This window comes from Chelonoidis abingdonii, chromosome 2 (assembly GCF_003597395.2).
Source record: "Chelonoidis abingdonii isolate Lonesome George chromosome 2, CheloAbing_2.0, whole genome shotgun sequence".
Classification (NCBI taxonomy): Eukaryota; Metazoa; Chordata; order Testudines; family Testudinidae; genus Chelonoidis; species Chelonoidis abingdonii.
The window spans coordinates 42,251,361-42,268,794 of record NC_133770.1 but is presented as its reverse complement, the minus strand read 5'-3'; the positions used below and the strand labels follow the sequence as shown (position 1 = coordinate 42,268,794).

The window sequence follows — 17,434 nt, the reverse complement described above, 5'->3', positions numbered from 1 at the left end:
ATCTGAAGTAAATAATTTTAAAACTTTCTCTGGGAAGCTGCCTGGTACAGTCTTCTGTTGCTCACTTCTGAATCTATTTCCTGAATCTAAGGCCTGGTCTACACTACGCGTTTAAATCGATTTAAACAGCGTTAAATCGATTTAACGCTGTACCTGTCCACACTACAATGCTCTTTATATCGATATAAAGGGCTCTTTAAATTGATTTCTGTAGTCCTCCCTGATGAGAGGGAGCACTAAAATCGATATAAACATATCAGATTAGGCTTAGTGTAGCCGCAAATCGATGTTATTGGCCTCCGGGCGGTATCCCACAGTGCAGGCACATGAGCCGCTTTGGATTAGTGCAATCTGAACTTCTGGAATAGCAAGTGGGACAGCAGGGTAAACAGGAAAAAAGCCCCTTGCCGACACTTATTGATTATATTTCCTTTTTGCCCCAGCATGTAGCTGTGATCAGCACGCGCTGGCGATGCAGTCCCAAATCCAAAAGAAGGTCCAGCATGGACCATACGGGAGATTGGATCTGATCGTGTATGGCGGAGAAAACTCTGTGTATCAGAGCTCCCAGGTACAGAGAGACGAAATACCAAAGCATTTGAATAAAACTTTGCCAGGCTACAAGTGCTGCGTGACAAGACTAACCGGTAAGCCAGCAGGAGCTCAAATGGACGCTAATGCTACTGGAGGGTAGTACTTTCTTACGGGTCAATTGGGTATCGTGCGCAGCGTAAGTGGTCCCCACAGGTCGCACAGGCTAGTCTCCGAAAAGCATTTGCATCGTTGGCTGAGCTCCCAATGCTGTAGGTTCAAAACACATGTCTGGCGTTGGTAGGAATAGCTCCTCAGTGTTACTCCCCCCCCCACCACGTGGAAAGAACAAGGGAAAGAAATTCATTTCTTGACTTCTTTCAATGTCACGCTTGATGTCTACTGAATGCTGCTGGTAGACTGCTAATGCTGCAGCAGTGAAGCGTCTTTTTTTATGCTCCAATTTCTGCTCCTCCTCCCCCCTCTCCTTGGTGAGCTCGGAATGCTAGTACGGCTGATAATGTGGTCCTTATGAAACCCCTGAGTGCTCAGTGCTTTGATTAACTGCAGGGTAATACCTAACATGTTGGCCTGAGATGAGGCCGGGTCCGGTGGGGGGCGCCCTGGTTTATAAAGAAACTAGGATGATTCCTGGTCACTCCTAGTAGACTGGGGACAGGTGACACGGCTTCGTACATGTCCTTCAACAATAGCAACTGCTTGCGGTTGCCTAAGCTTGTCATCAGCCCCCTCCCTTTCATGTGTGTAAGAAAGATAATGTTTCATGATGCTCTTATGCGCTGGCTCTATCATAGCAATTCGCGATGAACTGGGCTCCTCTCCCCCGACAACCGGCTTAAGTGTCCCCTCCTGACCTCTTCAATAGCACCGGGAGGCTGCTTCCCCCATCATTATCTCATGTCACTAAAAATACTCTCTAGTGTTGTCTCGTTATTCCTTGCGCATTTGTCTTTTATTACTTCAATGACGACTAATCAATCCCGTTGGTGACATCTTGAATACGCGAGTTTTTAGGCCCAGGAAGGCTTGGGGGTAGGAGTAGAAGTCAACAAGGTTAGGGTGTTCAGGGACTAACCCTCTTGTGGAATACTGTACAAAAGCAGCTGTGCTCTCTATGTAATACACTGTTCCTCTGGTACAATTGCACTACATATAGTTGTCTCAACGACAGGACTGACTTCTATTTTTAGAACAACACTAAAGGAGACCGGAGGATTGGCGAACTTGGGGAGTCATTCAGTTGCTTTGCGGCCCCCGGCCGGATCTCAGCAGGGGCACTCATGATAGCAGTAGGACAGTACAGAGGGGGAGAGAGAACCGCATCTCATTTTAGCAGTAGACGGGTACAGAACAAGACTTTGCTTAACTCGTCTGGTATGTATCATGCAATAAGCAAGTTGTGAGAAATGCTGCTATGTAGCGCTGGAATTATCGCATCTGTCTGCCGGCATCCAGTTACACAATACAGTGACTGTAAAAAAAAAAAGCTGAACGGGCTCCATGGAGTTTCCATTGCTATGGCATCTTGCCAGGGGCAATCCAGGGAAAAGGGCCGCGAGGATTGTCTGCTGTTGTTTTCCCGGAGGAAGGAATGACTGACGACATTTACCCAGAACCACCCGCGACAATGATTCAACCCAGAATTCCAAGGGGCGGGGGAGACTGCGGGAACTATGGGATAGCTACGGAATAGCTACCCACAATGCAACGCTCCAGAAATCAATGCTAGCCTCGGACCATGGACGCACACCGCCAAATTAGTGTGCCTAGTGTGGCCGCGTGAAATCGAATTTATAATATCTGTTTTATAAAACCGGTTTAATGTAATTCGGAATTATCCCATAGTGTAGACGTACCTTAAGTCTTCAGCTCCCTGGCAGAGTGTCCCATGGTGTTTTTGCTCCAAGGTGATCTTCCCAAGATTCCCCTAAATTGGAGACTTGTGACGAGGCACCACAACTCCTATTACTCACTGATGCAGTAGTCTTAATAAACACATTTCTGTTTATTGAGGCTGCAGGATAGCGGTAAATAGGAGATATTTATGCATTCTTGTTATTGTGTAATGGTTTTTTGTCTAGGCTAGTTGTAAGCATAACTGCTATGCTTTTGCAAAATTGCTTCTTTGGTCTCATGGTTGACTGTTGAAGTGATCTGCCTCCTGTGCAATTGTCATTAACTGTGGAAGAGGCAGAAAAGCTGGGAGTCAGCATCAAAACTATTGGAACAATTCATCTGTACATGTGTAAAAGCATCTGGCACTTCTTTGAAATCATCCACATTTTTGCTTCTGCAGAGAGACAAGGAATTCAGTTGTTGTTATTAATGGTCGTGTCCATGAGGTGGGTAGGTGCTTTTCCCAGTATTCATGGAACAGTCATTCCCAAGGAATTCTCAATAGATAGACAGAAACATAGACAGAGGTTAGGGAAAGGAAACAATAAATAGAGATTTTTAGTCCATTTTACATTGGTGATTAATGATTGATTTTTCCCATGAACATGAAGCACACATAAAAGGGAATAATTCAGATATAAAGGGTGCACAATAAAGAAAAAAAATCTTGTCTGAATTCCTCTATAATCTATCCTATATAATATCTTCAGTGACCCAAAGGGATTTGCATTAAGAATTCTGATGAACAGAATCATGTCAACACTACCTGTTCTCTCATTCGCAAAGACAGGAGCCAGTGGCATGAATGCAGCATTATGCAGTCATGCTAATTACCGAGCATCAGACTTGTGTTTGCTTGTTTAACTAGCAAGTAAACTTAAAATTTGTCTCAGGCATCACAAAAATTCCACATAAGTGACCAAATTTGAACTCAAATAAACGGTGTGTGTCATTGTCCCATTGCCATTATATTCTGAATTACCTTTATTTCCTTTTTAAAGGTACACAGGCATTCTGTTTTCTCTTTTAACTGCTGCACATTGGTTAATATTACAAGCTATGTGGTAGTGGAATCTGATATGAATATTTAAATAGGAATGAAGCGTGGTTCTAACTGATCTGTTCACTGTTACATGTATGCATAAAGTAACATTCTGTTAATTGGGATATCTTGTATGCTAAACCTACTTGTAACTTTTCCATTCACACAAAAATATCATAAAATATTTCTCAATTTTTGTCTGTTCATGTGGATGTGGATATATTAGAGTTGATTCATAGATTTAAAGTCAGAAGGAACCATTATGATCATCTAGTCTGACCTCCTGCACAATGCAGGCCACAGAATCTCACCCACCCACTCCAGGAACAAACCCCTAACCTACGTCTGAGTTATTGAAGTCCTCAAATCGTGGTTTAAAGACCTCTAGATGCAGAGAATCCTCCAGCAAGTGACCCATGCCCCATGCTGCAGAGGAAGGCGAAAAAGCTCCAGGGCCTCTGCCAATCTTCCCTGGAGGAAAATTCCTTCCCGACCCCAAATATGGCGATCAGTTAAACCCTGAGCATGTGGGCAAGACTCCCCAGACAGCACCCAAGAAAAAATTCTCTGTAGTAACTCAGATCCCATCCCATCACAGACCATTGGGCATATTTACCTGCTAATAATCAAAGATGAATTAATTGCCAAAATTAGGCTATCCCATCCATACTATCCCCTCCATAAACTTATCAAGCTTAGTCTTGAAGCCAGATATGTCTTTTGCCCCCAGTACTCCTCTTGGAAGGCTGTTCCAGAACTTCACTCCTCTAATGGTTAGAAACCTGCGTCTAATTTCAAGTCTAAACTTCCTAGTGTCCGGTTTGTATCCATTTGTTCTTGTGTCCACACTGGTGCTAAGCGTAAATAATTCCTCTCCCTCCCTGATATTTATCCCTCTGATATATTTATAAAGAGCAATCATATCTCCCCTCAGCCTTCTTTTAGTTAGGTTAAACAAACCAAGCTCTTTCAGTCTCCTTTCATAAGATAGTTTTTCCATTCCTCAGATCATCCTAGTAGCCCTTCTCTGTACCAGTTCCAGTTTGAATTCATCCAATTAGAATATACCATATAGATAGCATGTGTAAATGTGATAGATCAGGAATAAGGAGGGAGGGAATGGCAAAGTCTCAGAGCACATGATGGAGCATAGGGTGATTTTTACAGAGTAGAGTTTTATATGCCAGGTAAAGAGTTGGAAGTCATGGGCTACATCCAGGAAAAATAAGCCTCTAGAGACAAGTTTTGAAGTGTTAGGAAGTTAGGGAGGGTGTTACTGGTGATAGGAGCAGAATGGAAGTATCTACTGTCCACTGTAGAGAGAGACAAGCTGGGAGAAAAGGAGGAACACTGATATTTGAAAAGCATAGAGAACAACCTGTAAAATGGAAAGGGTTGAAGTTGGAGAGGTGGAAGGGAACTCAAATTCCTGGAGAATCATGAAGACTAGGAGAGAGAGTTTGTGCATACATGCAATGGTATTTTAATTGTTTGCAAGTTATGATTATTCTTCATAGTCATAATAATTTAGTGCAGTGACTAACTGGAGAGGAATTGTACAAAAAAAGAACTGACTCCAAATGGGGCGGGGAGAATAAAATGAGCCAATAATAATAATATTTTCATTTCTTTATATGTTTAGAAGTTTAACAATGACTGGTGGATAGGACGGTTGGTAAAAGAAGGCTGTGAAATAGGATTCATACCAAGTCCAGTCAAATTAGAAAACATGAGGATACAGCATGAACAAAGGGCAAAGCAAGGAAAATTCTACTCCAGGTAATAAAAATAAAGACAAATTTTAAAATATCTTTGCGTGGAATTTGCATTGCATAAAGTTCTGAATGCATTGAACAGCCTCCTCAGTAGAGGGTGAATCAACGTACTCAGCTGTTTCAGTGGCCAGTAGCTGCCATTCTTCACTTTTCTTCTCTCTGCAGGCGGGATTCTAAGTTTCTCTCAGATAATGCTGTGTGCCAGTTTTGCAGCTGTTAAATTCACCTTTGATTGCTTTGTTACATGTACTTTTCAGGTCTAGTAGCAGTGCTGAATTTACCTTGTTACTTTGTTTAATTTTAAAAAGATATTTCTTGAAAGGGTCTGACAGAACACCAAGGTTTCAAAGAACCAAGCAGTGGTGATAAACTTCTTGCTGTTGTCTCTCTCTTCCCTTTTTCTTGTGTTATCTTTTAGTATGGGTCTCATTTTGAGTTTTGTTTTGTTATCTTTGCTATCCAGGCATGTTGTCTTGTGTCCATTTTTCTTTTGTAGATATGGAAAATAGTCCTGTGGCTTCAAATATTTCCAGTGAGTACCTGGTGTACTCAGCATACTGTGCATTCACTGTGTTTGTAATGCCTTGGCAAGGATCACAGTGCATTTGGATATAGGATCTTCTCCAGGGAATCCCCTTCAGCTATCAGATATTGGGGCAAATAGCTTGATACTTGCTTAAATCCAGAGCTAAGTCAGCATGAAAAGCCTTGAAGGAGGAGTCTTAGAGATAATCAGGTGTGAGTGTAGTTCTCTAGTTGGACAGAAGCTTGTCTGTCAGAAACTGGCACCAGTGTGGTCTGAAAGGTCCTGGAGCAGTGCTTCAACATCCTGGGAGTCTTTGGAAGAGAAGGAAATGACCCTCCCCATGAGGACCTGAAGTCTCCTGGGTTTTTTTTAAATAAGAGGATAGATTAAATTGAGCTGTCTGAGAAGCTTTCAAGGACTCAAAGGTGGATGTTATAGATGTTTTGGAAATGCATGCCCTGTGGATCTGGAGATACTGCTAACACACCTGGTTCTAGATTAGATTATGATTAAATGTTTCTGCCAGTAATGGGTTCCATAATGGTACATGTATAAACTACTAAAAAAAATTACTCCAAGTTCCATCTTATTCCTGACAGATATATGCAATACCCATGAAAATCCACAAAGCTAACATACGCCCTTCAGAATCCTTCTTGAAACTCTCCTATTTCGTGATGTCTACCAACCCCCCACTCACAACCCCCCCCCTCCATCCTTAACAGTGACTGAACTCGTGGTCCACTGCCTATCATGTTGATCCATATTGCCTTATTGTCTCTTGTCTTATACTAAGATTGTAAGCTCTTTTCGTTTTGTGTTTGTACCATAGCACAGTGGTGTCCTGGTTCATTCCTAGACCTTACAGGCACTACAGGAATACAAATTAGTAACAACAACAACACAAGGGCCCTGTTAGTCATGGTTCAAGTTAAAGCCCTCTTGACACCTAAGTGTAGCATGATGTGAACTATGAAGGGAAAATTCAACAGTCAGCAAGTGTTCAAATGTTGAGCTGAGTTCTGATTTCAGTCAAGTCAAGCCAAAGTAAATCCAGGATAAGTTCACTGAGGAAAGTAAAGATACTCCGGATTTACCCTGGTTTAACTAAAATCAGGATGTAGTCAATTGTAATATGTTTGCAGTACCATGGCACACTGCCACAGAAGATTGTTAATTATATTACCCCGAGGCTTCCATAGTTTCAGGACAGACACTGAGGAAGTGTCTGCTCATATCTGTCTGTCATGCCATCCAAGACTAACTTCATGATGGTTCAAGGACAGTTTGTGATACCCAGGTGGCATATGTAAGTCCTTTGTGCAAATTATAGTGAACATTGATGTGTTCACTTCTGCATGAGGTGGCCACATTGTCATCTAATGGTCAAGTTAGATTTAGTTACCTTTCCTGTCTGAGATGGTGGAGGCCAATCCTATGAGGCTGAAAGTCTTGCCATTACTGACCAAGTCTCCGAATTTCATATCTTGATCTCTTTTGGCATGGCTCCTAGAGGCACAGACTAGTTAGCTAGATAGCTCAGATGAGACTTCTGAAGTCCCAATTTCTCAGGAGGAATCTACCAGAAAGATCTACAAATCCAAATGGACCACTTCTGTGGTTTAGTGTACACAGGACCAAATAAACCCTTTATTTGCTCTACTCAAAAACTGTCTTATGTTCTAACACTTTCTCAGTCTGAGTTAGAGACATCTTCCCTTTGAGAATTCTTAGCTTTTATTTGGGCTTTTCATAAACATGTATAAAGTGCATTTGTTTCTGTTCAGACCCTGCTGAGTACTGTGCTTGTCACTTGAAACATGACTGTAACCACTTACAGTTTTACTTTATCTACTGAATGTGAATGTTTGGAATGGATTGAGAACAGTTTATCAGAAAGCCTATTGCATTTTAGAGTTGTAGCCTCTCCTCCCTGGTGCTTCCTACTTGGAGTGGCTTCTCTCCTGTCCTCCCATGGAGTAGGTCCTGGGTTCTTTGTCTGATGCCCGGTGCCTCCACCCAAGATGACTCCTTACTGTGCCTGAGGGTGTTGTCCCTCGGGAAAATGAATAATGCTGCTAATGGCCAAGAAGTATAAAGTCCAGTACACAAGAAACAATGAAGTACATCAACCCAAATTCCAGCCATGAAATTCCACACTGAAAAGTAACAGTGTAACACAGGGGACTTTATAGGGAGCAGGAAAATAGGATCTGGGGAAGGAAAGGGTTAGGGTTAAATAAAAAGTATTCAACACTAACCAACAAATTCCCCACCTCCAACACTCACAGCTCTTCCCAACCCCTGGCTCCCTCCCTGGCACCTTCCCAGGAAAATGATATGCTGAGATTGAGTCCTGAGCTGTGTGCTACAAAGCTGTGAATGTTGGCCAGCCTAAACAAAGTGAGTTCCCTTAATGTGTCTTCACACCTCGGGGGAGAGGGTCCTCCTCTCCTGACTCCTACCAGGCTCACATGCTGCCTGGCTCAGAGTCCTGTGGAGGTCTCATCTGGCTGTCTGTAGTTGGCACTGGGTTGGAGCTCTGCCACACTGGACACACAGTCTCTACAGAACTGGAACTGCCTGACCCATGCAACTTTCTCATTGCAGTTAAAAAAGACTCCCGCTGTGAGGAGCATGAGTGTAGGGAGGCTAGCTGGGGCTCGTCTCTCTCTGGGGAGGCAGGGAACCACACCACCTCACTACAGAGAGATAATCAGAGATTTGCTGAGCTGTTTTGCTTCTTTCTTATGCAGCTTCCAGCCAGGAAAACCACCCAAAACCAAGCCTGCTTGGTCCTAAAATGGCACCAAAAAAGGGGAAGAGGGGTAGCTGGCAGTGTGAGAGTCATGGCGTCATGATGATGGAGGGGGGTTGCATTATGACACTGAGTGGGGCTTAGTTTGGGAGGGCATGGGGGAGCAGCTCCAGAGTCAAGTGGGATAAAAAAAACCCAGATGCAACTGCATGAAAACGGTTGCCCAGAGTCAAAAATAAAAAAGCCCAAAGTGGCTTGCTATACACTAGTTTGTCTCACTGTCTCTCTGAGTTAGGCTGGCCCCCTCCCACTGAGCAGCCATTGCTCATCATTTCCCCCATGAACTGCTTGTCCAGATCACACCATGTAAAAGCCTCTATATTGGCTTCAGCAGGAGTTTCTACTCCAATCTCTCCCTGCCCGTGACTCCAAGTGTGCCAGGAAATGGTGTCAGAAGGATCTGGCAGCCATTGCAGTTGTTGTCTCTTGAGTAGGATCACCTACAGTCTGGCACTCCAGCTGACAAACTCCAAGTGGGGATTACAGAGTGTCAGGCTCCAGTTACTGATCCACTTTATGCTAAATTTAAAAAAAAAAAAAAAGCTGGTATTGCAGATTAACCCTTGATTCCCAGCAAAGGTAATCTTAAAGTTCTGTTTTAACCAGTCAGTTATTCTGCATATATTATTTTCATGTCCATCTTGGAAAAGTTCTTCTCTACAAGCTTTATGCTGGAGAAGACTAAAGCCCTAAGGAAATGTAGTCATCTTTTTTCTTTTACATAAACATTTAGGAATTGCCTTGGACTATTAGTCCATCTAATCCAGTATCTTGTCTCTGATGCTATTCACTACCAGGTTCTTCATAAGAAGATGCAAGAAATCCTGTACTAAATATAGGACAAACTGCTTATTAGCGCAAACTTCTAATAGGGGAATGTTCTTCCTAATCTCTGTCAATTAGTGGGGTTGTACCATGAACCATAAAGCAGTTATCCCACTAGTTCTATTTTTCTAGGTAAATAACATTTATTTTCTTGATATTGTTACTGAGTGAATCTAGTTTCTATTTGAGGCAAGTGTTTGTTTTGTCAATAATTAACAAGCTTCCAGAAACATCTCTGGAGATTCTTAGTTTCTGTATAATAGGGATACTATTGTAATTTACACTATTTGGGAGAAAAGGAACATTTCTCACCTGTACTGCGCGCGCGCGCTCTCTCTCTCTGTCACGCACACACACACACACACACCCCTCCCTTCCCATCAGAGTTTTGGCTAGAAAGCCCAAGTAAATACCATAAGAAGTGTAAATCTGGTGAAGAGGCATTTATATTCAAAACTTCTGAGCTGTGCATAGGGTGACCAGATCACCCCTGCTCCGCCCCAACTCTGCCCCAGGTCCCACCCCCTCCCCACTCGGCTCCCCCACCATCACACCCTTCTTCATTCCCTGGCCTGCCGCTGGCTTGCTGCATCCCTCCTCAGTCCCCCACCCACCGCTCGCCGCCTCACCTCACTTGCCTCGCTTGCCGCTTGCCTCTTCATCCCCCCGGCTGCCACTCACCCCTACAGCGCCGACTTCCCCTCTGCCGAGTGGGTGCTTGCTTACCTCCCACCTCTGCATTGCCCTCGCCCCACCATCATTCAACCCCTTCCCCCAAGTCCCCATCCCTGCCCTGCCTCTTCTCCGCCTCCTCCCCTGAAAGCGCCATGTCCCTGCTCCTCCCCCCTCCTGGAAAGCACTAAGCACCACCAAACAGCTGTTAGGCAGCAGGAAGTGCTGATGGGGGAGGAGCGGGGACATGGCGTGCTGGGGAGTGGGGGAGAGATGGAGACGAGGAGGAGGGAGCTTGGCTGCAATTTTTCCCCGTGGGTGCTCCAGCCCCGGAGAACCCATGGGTCAGCGCCTCCCTCCCGCTCACCTCCTTACCTGAATATCAGGACAAATAGTGTCCTGATCGTACATTGATTGGGACGCCGGACAAAGGGTTAAATATCGGGACGGTCCTGATTTTATCGGGACACCTGGTCACCCTAGCTGTGCATATTCCAACCTTGCATTTGCCAAAGGTACTAGTTCCACATAGTGATGATCAATTGTTGTGTGTGCTTTTGAAGACAATATTTTTCCTTCCTTGAGTACTACTATCAGCAGTTCTGAGAGAAAGTATATGAAGGAAAATATTTTTATGTGTATGTCCAAAGGATTTACTGAAAAAGTGTTCATATTAAGATCACAATGAAAGTAGGTATATCTTCCTAGTAGATATAACTACCAGCAGAATAAATCATTAGGCATTAAAACTGGACCAATATGGAAACAAATTAACATGTGCAATCACTCAGTCCCCAAAGTGTGCATACATTTTGTTTTAAAGTGTAAATTTACACTGAGATCAGGTATATTGCCTGTCTTTGCTAGTGACCCATTTGATAGTTTGAAAGCGAGATAGTGAATACATTCTTGATTTACTACTGATAAGACTCTAGGATTTTAACACTGATTTCTTGCTGTACTCTAGTAAATCAGGAGGAAATTCATCATCCAGTTTGGGTGACATAGTCCCTAGTTCCAGAAAATCAACACCTCCATCATCTGGTAAGTAGGTCACTAGCCTTTAGACAACCTGTTTATAGAATTGTGTGTTTAGTCCTTTAAGATTTACACTACTTTGTGTTATACTTTTTAAACTGAGTTGGAGAAAAGGTCTTCCTAACTTTTAGTCATCTTTGGCACAGTGGCAGGTGATTGTGTTGTCATGTGAGACTGGTTTACGTCTGTGCTGGAGATGAGGGAATTGTACAAATTCATTATTGCTCTTCCAGGCTAGTTCATGCAGTCATATGGTTGTTATCAAATCTGTTCAACTGCTGTCTTGATTTCACTATGATTTATGTTATAAAATCATGGTGGAGGGGGTGAGAATTAGGCTGGAAAAATAAGGTGAGATTAAACCTTTCCAGAATTTGTGCTCTTCTGAAAATGTGTGACTTGTCAGCTGTTGTTGTTTTATACTAAGACAGTCAAACATTTCTCCTGAGCAATCCTGATGAGTAAGGATAATCTTCAAGTACCGAAAGGAAGATGGTGCTGAGATGAATCAGGAATATCTTTAGGGCCCTGCAAACCTACCAGAAACTACATAATTTTATAACATCAGGAGCTTTTATTTGCACAATTTATTAGGTTTTACAAAGCAGATCATGACTCAATTCTTATAGATTTGTTTTACTTTTTTGATGCAGAATTCTTTTTAATAAACACTTCTTTGCATTTAGAACACAAGCAGGCACATTTGAATTTAGTTTTGGTTAGATTCAAGAGGCATTAAGCAATTGCACTTATGAGTTGCACTAGCATGCTAAGAATAGCTAGTTTAATTAAAGGAAACTGGAACATGACCTGTTATCTTGAACAGAATCCTAAGGAGTATATGTGCCAAAAAAAAAGAGAGAGAGAGAGAGTTTTCATTGTTATATCAGTTGGGTGAAAAGAAATATTTATTTTATATTCAAATACCTAAACTTCCTAAAATATTTTTGTATAATTTTAACTACTAAATTAAGCAATTAGAAATTTATTAAAGACCTAACACTGTATTAAATTTATTAAAGACCTGATACTGTATTGCTGGATGTTTCATCTTTTGGGTGAGTGAAAAAACAGAGGTACATAGTACTTGCAAGCAATAAGAACCTCATGTCACCCCAAGCATTTTGGTGGTAGGCAGTGTGATCTCTGTATAGTTTTATAGCACTTGGGCTTTGTCTGTAGTGGTAAGTGATATTTCAGGATCAAAGACTTTGTATACTAAAAATATTTGTACAATAGATCAGCAAATGCATTTCCATTTATTTGAAATATCTCATTTAATGCTCACAGAATGTTTTACAGAATTTGGTGGTAAGAGAACTGAAAATGTAGCCAGAAAATTGAATGATTACTTGAGATACAATTTGAGACAGAGATGAACCAACCTGGTTATCAAAAATATGCATGGGTGTGTGGAGGAGCCCCAACTTAGCTGGTATTTTCCTCCGTACTGAGACTTCTGAGAACATGGTCCCCTCCCCTGTATTTAAGCATTCATGTAAACAGGAAGCCATATTTCCAAGAGATTAATTTTTCTATGCTTGACGCCTCCATATTGAGGCTTGGGGAACATAGTCATAAACAGTGAATATTTGCTTGCTGGTGTATCCCAATGTTTTTGTTTTTGCATATTTCTGTCTAAAATATGCTAAGGGAAACAGATAGTAGTGCGTTAATTAGGCATGGCAGTAAACAAGCACCATGTATATCACCCCATTCCACTCTCGTAATGCACCTGAGTTCTGACCTGCAACACTACTGCTGTTCTGTTGCCAGGCGTTCTGCTTGGGAGAGATTGACACCTGTACCAAAGTATGGACTAATTCCATGATGTGCAGAAATGGGAACTAGGATGAGTTAATTTCACTTTTCAATTTTGGAGAAAAAAAAAACAGTATGTTACCAGGCTGACCAATTTAAACCTGCAGTGCAAAAAACAAACGCCAAACAAAATGAACAAATGCTGAAAAATGAGATACTTTGTCTTTCTGGACCAGTCTAATCAGTCCATGCAAGCCTCATAACCTCCGTAATAAATGTGATGGCAACTGAATGTGATGAGCAAACATAAAGACCCAAAATCATAGTGATGACCAAGTACATTAGAACAGCGATAATAACGACTGCTGAAGAAGGGGGACTAACATGAAGAAGATCAAAGAAGAAAAGTGAAAGCAAAGAACACAACCTGAAAATGACAAATACAAAACCAACAAGCTAATTTGTCAGATTAAAAAAATCAAATTAGTTTGCAAAATTAAAAAAGACTTTTGAGGGGAGGGGAGTTTTTAGCTTGAAATATTTCATCCATCTCTGGTAATACCCTGGCTTTTCCTGAAGAGTCTTGGAACATCAAAGCCTGTATGTTGCTTGAGATGGCCATTGCATTTACTTAGGCAGTTAGGAGTATATTTTACTACTTACTCACTGGCTATTCAGTTACTACAAATGCTTTGTATTACAGAAAAATTCATCTTAATTGTCTTTGAAAATATGTCTTTATCAGAATGGTGTAGGTGATTTAGTTAAACGCACTCAGAGTAATTTGCATAGGAGTGGGTGTAGCAGATGGTGGTATCTTCTTTCCTCCCTCAACTCAAGACTAGGATCTAGGCAGCTCCCTAGCCAAAGGGGGGAGGGATAGCTCAGTGGTTTGGGCATTGACCTGCTAAGCCTCGGGTTGTCAGTTTAGTCCTTGAGGGGGCCACTTAGAAATCTGGGGCAAAATCAGTACTTGGTCCTGCTAGTGAAGGGGGCTGGACTTGATGACCTTTCAAGGTCCTTTCCAGCTCTATGAGATAGGTGTCTCTCTCTCTCTCTCTCTCTATACATATATCTCTGTGGTTAGTCCCCAGTTTGGCTTCCTGCTGTATAATATTGAGTGAATCCTATTTAAACTCTCTTGTTCAGAGTTTATTACACTTTTTTTAGTGTTCAAGTTTTGTTTCTTATGTATTGTTGGATAGATTTTTGGGGGTTTTTTGTTGTTTTTTTTGGTTTATTTTTTGTTGTTGTTTTTTTGGGTTTTTTTGGTCCATGGTGGTTTGCTCAGGGAGTTAAGAGCTGTCTGGTGCACTGAGACCCAGATACCAGAGGGTGAAAATGTGGGGTGCAGAGCTGGAAAGTGCAGAAGCTCAGGACCTGTCATCTGGGCCTCTAATCCATGCCACAGCACTTGAACCAGTTAAGCAAAATATCTCCTGTAGCAAATTTGTTCATAGGAACACAGGAACTGGGAGATAATTGCCCTTGTTTCTACTGAGTTACTCCATTTTATTCTTATTGATTTTTATACTACATAGCATACTGATTGAACTATACAAATAAAAATTGTTGTTTATAATTTGAGAGGGAAAATGTTGGCGGAAAATACTGTTTTTTTCTGTGGCTGTTATAGTGGAATCAGAGTGATGTCAGAATGGAGATCTGGCCAAATGATCTTCTGGGGAGGCCATGTTTAAAGTTTCTGTTCAGGAAGATGTACTTAAATAAGACTCTTGGAGATTATTGAATGGTCAGGGATGCAATTCCATGCTTGGGTATCCCTAAGTCTCTGAATGACAGAAGGTGGGATTGGACAACAGGGAATGGATCTCTCAGTAATTGCCCTATTCCGAAGCACCTGGGAGCAGCTAGTGTCAGAAGACGGAATACTGGGCTACATGGATAAGGAGAAAATGTGTATTACTCACATAGAAGAGATGGCTGCCCCAAGTAACTCTTAAATCAGAAGCTGCATGTAGACTGGCTGATCCAGTTGTTTACTAGTCAGATAACTTGATGGCTAATACTGCTCCATGGTTCAGTGCTGTCCCTCCCACAAAACAGCAGCATGGAGGTCACCTAGTTAGATTTATAATACTCAAGGTGATCATTTATGGTTTTAGCTAAAGTCTTCTACCACTAGTGGACCTTGTAGGCCTTGAATTAATTCAATTCAGTGTACTTCCTTATACAAGTGTTTCTAAAGTTTGTTTCTTTTAGAGAGAGACAGAATCTCGAGGTATCTGTCAAAGGGTAGGTAAGATCTTCCCAGGATAGGGATACACAATTTTTGTGGATTAATTCCCTGTGTCCATTTGTCAGCAGTGGAGGGTGCTCATTGAAGACAAGTTTAACATAATACCCAAGATTGTTGTAGACTGTTCTGTGTGAGTGTGCCTGAAAAAGCCTAGGATACTTTGTTTCTGATATAGCTAGCAGACCTCTGTTGGCCATACACTGAGGAGAGCTCAATTTTTCATTCTCCTTTGCATTCTAGAAACCATTTAATGCTGAGTCCATTAATCTTTTTATTGTTTACATTGTCATTAATCACTAACTTGCTGTAGGGTGCACCATATATTTATGCTGCCCCCTCTGTCTGATGGATATGATTTTCTTTTGGAGAAGGTAGTGGAGTAGCAATGGTTTATTGTTGCCATGTCCATTTTGCCCTCCCCGCTTCCTCACTTGATCTTTTCAGCAGAATTCAGCATGCCTCCATGATAACTAGGCTAGGTTTCCTTTCTTCCCCTTGCCATTCATTTAAGTGTTCATTAACAGTAGATATGTTTTATTATTTCTAATGAATGTATCTTATGCCTACTGTACATTTTTGATTTAAATAATGTGATTTTAAACGGTAGTGCCAATTATATTCTGCTCTCAGATAATTGTGTGTAACTGAGTATCTGAGCAGATTTTGACTCATGGAATTAAAACTTGAGACAGAAAAATTTTCTGTGTTTAGTATCCTAAGTACATAATACTAAAATCTTAATTCAAAATAGTTCAAAATGTGCTAGAATTTTGTAAAATAAACATATAAATAAATAATCCAGATACTGTAGGTCAAATTCTGTTCTTTTACACTGATGTAAATGCAGAATAACATCACTGAAGAACTCCAGATTTTCATCAACATAACAAAGAGCAGAACTTGACCATTCAACAGTTTTGTGAGAGTAGACCTGTGGATGTCTGATTTAATTCTGTAAAAGGGAATTTGAAGAAAATGTTACAGTAGTTGTTACAGATATTGCCTTGTGTGTTTTCTAATCCTAATGTTCTGCACCTTTAAATTTTTCCCTTTAAGTTTTTACTGAGTTCTCTAGTCATGGTTGATTATTTTCTTTTTACTTCAGGTAGTTTAATTTTCTTTTGTTTTTCTTTTTAACCTATTTCTTCTTTCCCTATGATCTGATAATTTTGAATTGTTTGTCTGTATATAGCTATAGACATAGATGCCACTGGCTTAGATGCAGAAGAAAATGATATTCCAGCAAACCATCGCTCCCCCAAACCCAGTGCAAACAGTGTAACATCACCCCACTCCAAAGAGAAAAGAATGCCCTTCTTTAAGAAGGTAACACCAACTTCCGAGCTCCTGTCTGTCCACCTGCTCACCTGCACTGCATCACATTTCTAGTCCTGTTAACTGTCTGCGTCCTTTGACAAGCCAATAACATGCATGCTTTTGTTATTCTTTGTTTCTTTTCCATGCTGCTGTAGCTAAGCAGAAGCAGAAATCGGTAAGTTTACATTGACATGAGCTGTGTTTATCCTGCCACTGGCATCGTTAGCATTATTACCATAATTTATACAAGACAATCATTTTAGAACTAAGGAAGAAACAGATCAACTGATGATTGATTCCATACATTAAAACAAACATGCTAGGTACAGTCAGTGACTCAGTGAAACACTGTTACAGTACTTATCCTTTTTGATGGAATAATAGGCACAATGGGAATTTCTTTAAACATTCAAGGAAGTAAAACATTGACAATTCCATATAATGCACCTTTCTGGTGCATGCTTATTCTATCTGTCTGTCTCTTTTTTTTCAAGCTTTTTAACTTATAATTCAGTCTATTAAAACTAGTATTAAAATCTAATCAAATACTCAACTTGTACTTACAAAAAAAAACACCCTTCAATTTTAAATTTAGTCAGTATTTAAACTTCTAATCCACTAGGTGCCAAATCTGCAGATGAGCAAGACCAGTGGAAAACTGCAGACTTGTTTTGGCGGTCTACTGTGAGTTTTTCCTATTGTCATATATAAATTCTCTCCCAGTGTTCTTGCCCTCTCCTCCATCAATCAGCTTGTAGCATCTTAACCATTGAAAATGGGACTGGTTGTCCTCTCCAGTTCTAGTGCCTGTCCAAAAACTGGCCAACAAAGGTGCTACTGAATTATGCTGTTGGCATCCCTTTACTGGGACTCCAAGGTGTGCCTATGAACCCTGCTTGGATACGTTGTCTATCAGCAAAATATTTAGCAGCTGCGATACTAGGCTAGCTAC

The 17,434-nt window shown here is 41.2% G+C and overlaps 1 protein-coding gene across 5 annotated transcripts in view; it reads left to right on the top strand.

Annotated features, from left to right (window-relative positions):
* CACNB2 (calcium voltage-gated channel auxiliary subunit beta 2) overlaps positions 1-17,434 on the top strand; it is a 463,236-nt gene that overhangs the window by 386,750 nt on the left and 59,052 nt on the right. For 3 of the 5 annotated variants that reach the window (XM_075062307.1, XM_032777577.2, XM_032777578.2), the window contains 3 exons: positions 5,133-5,269; positions 11,074-11,150; positions 16,358-16,491. In XM_075062307.1, coding sequence (XP_074918408.1) covers positions 5,133-5,269; positions 11,074-11,150; positions 16,358-16,491 — 348 coding nt within the window. Of the gene's footprint in view, positions 1-5,132; positions 5,270-11,073; positions 11,151-16,357; positions 16,492-16,637; positions 16,658-17,434 lie in introns of all 5 variants that reach the window. The other 2 variants (XM_075062308.1, XM_032777581.2) reach the window with 1 other exon arrangement.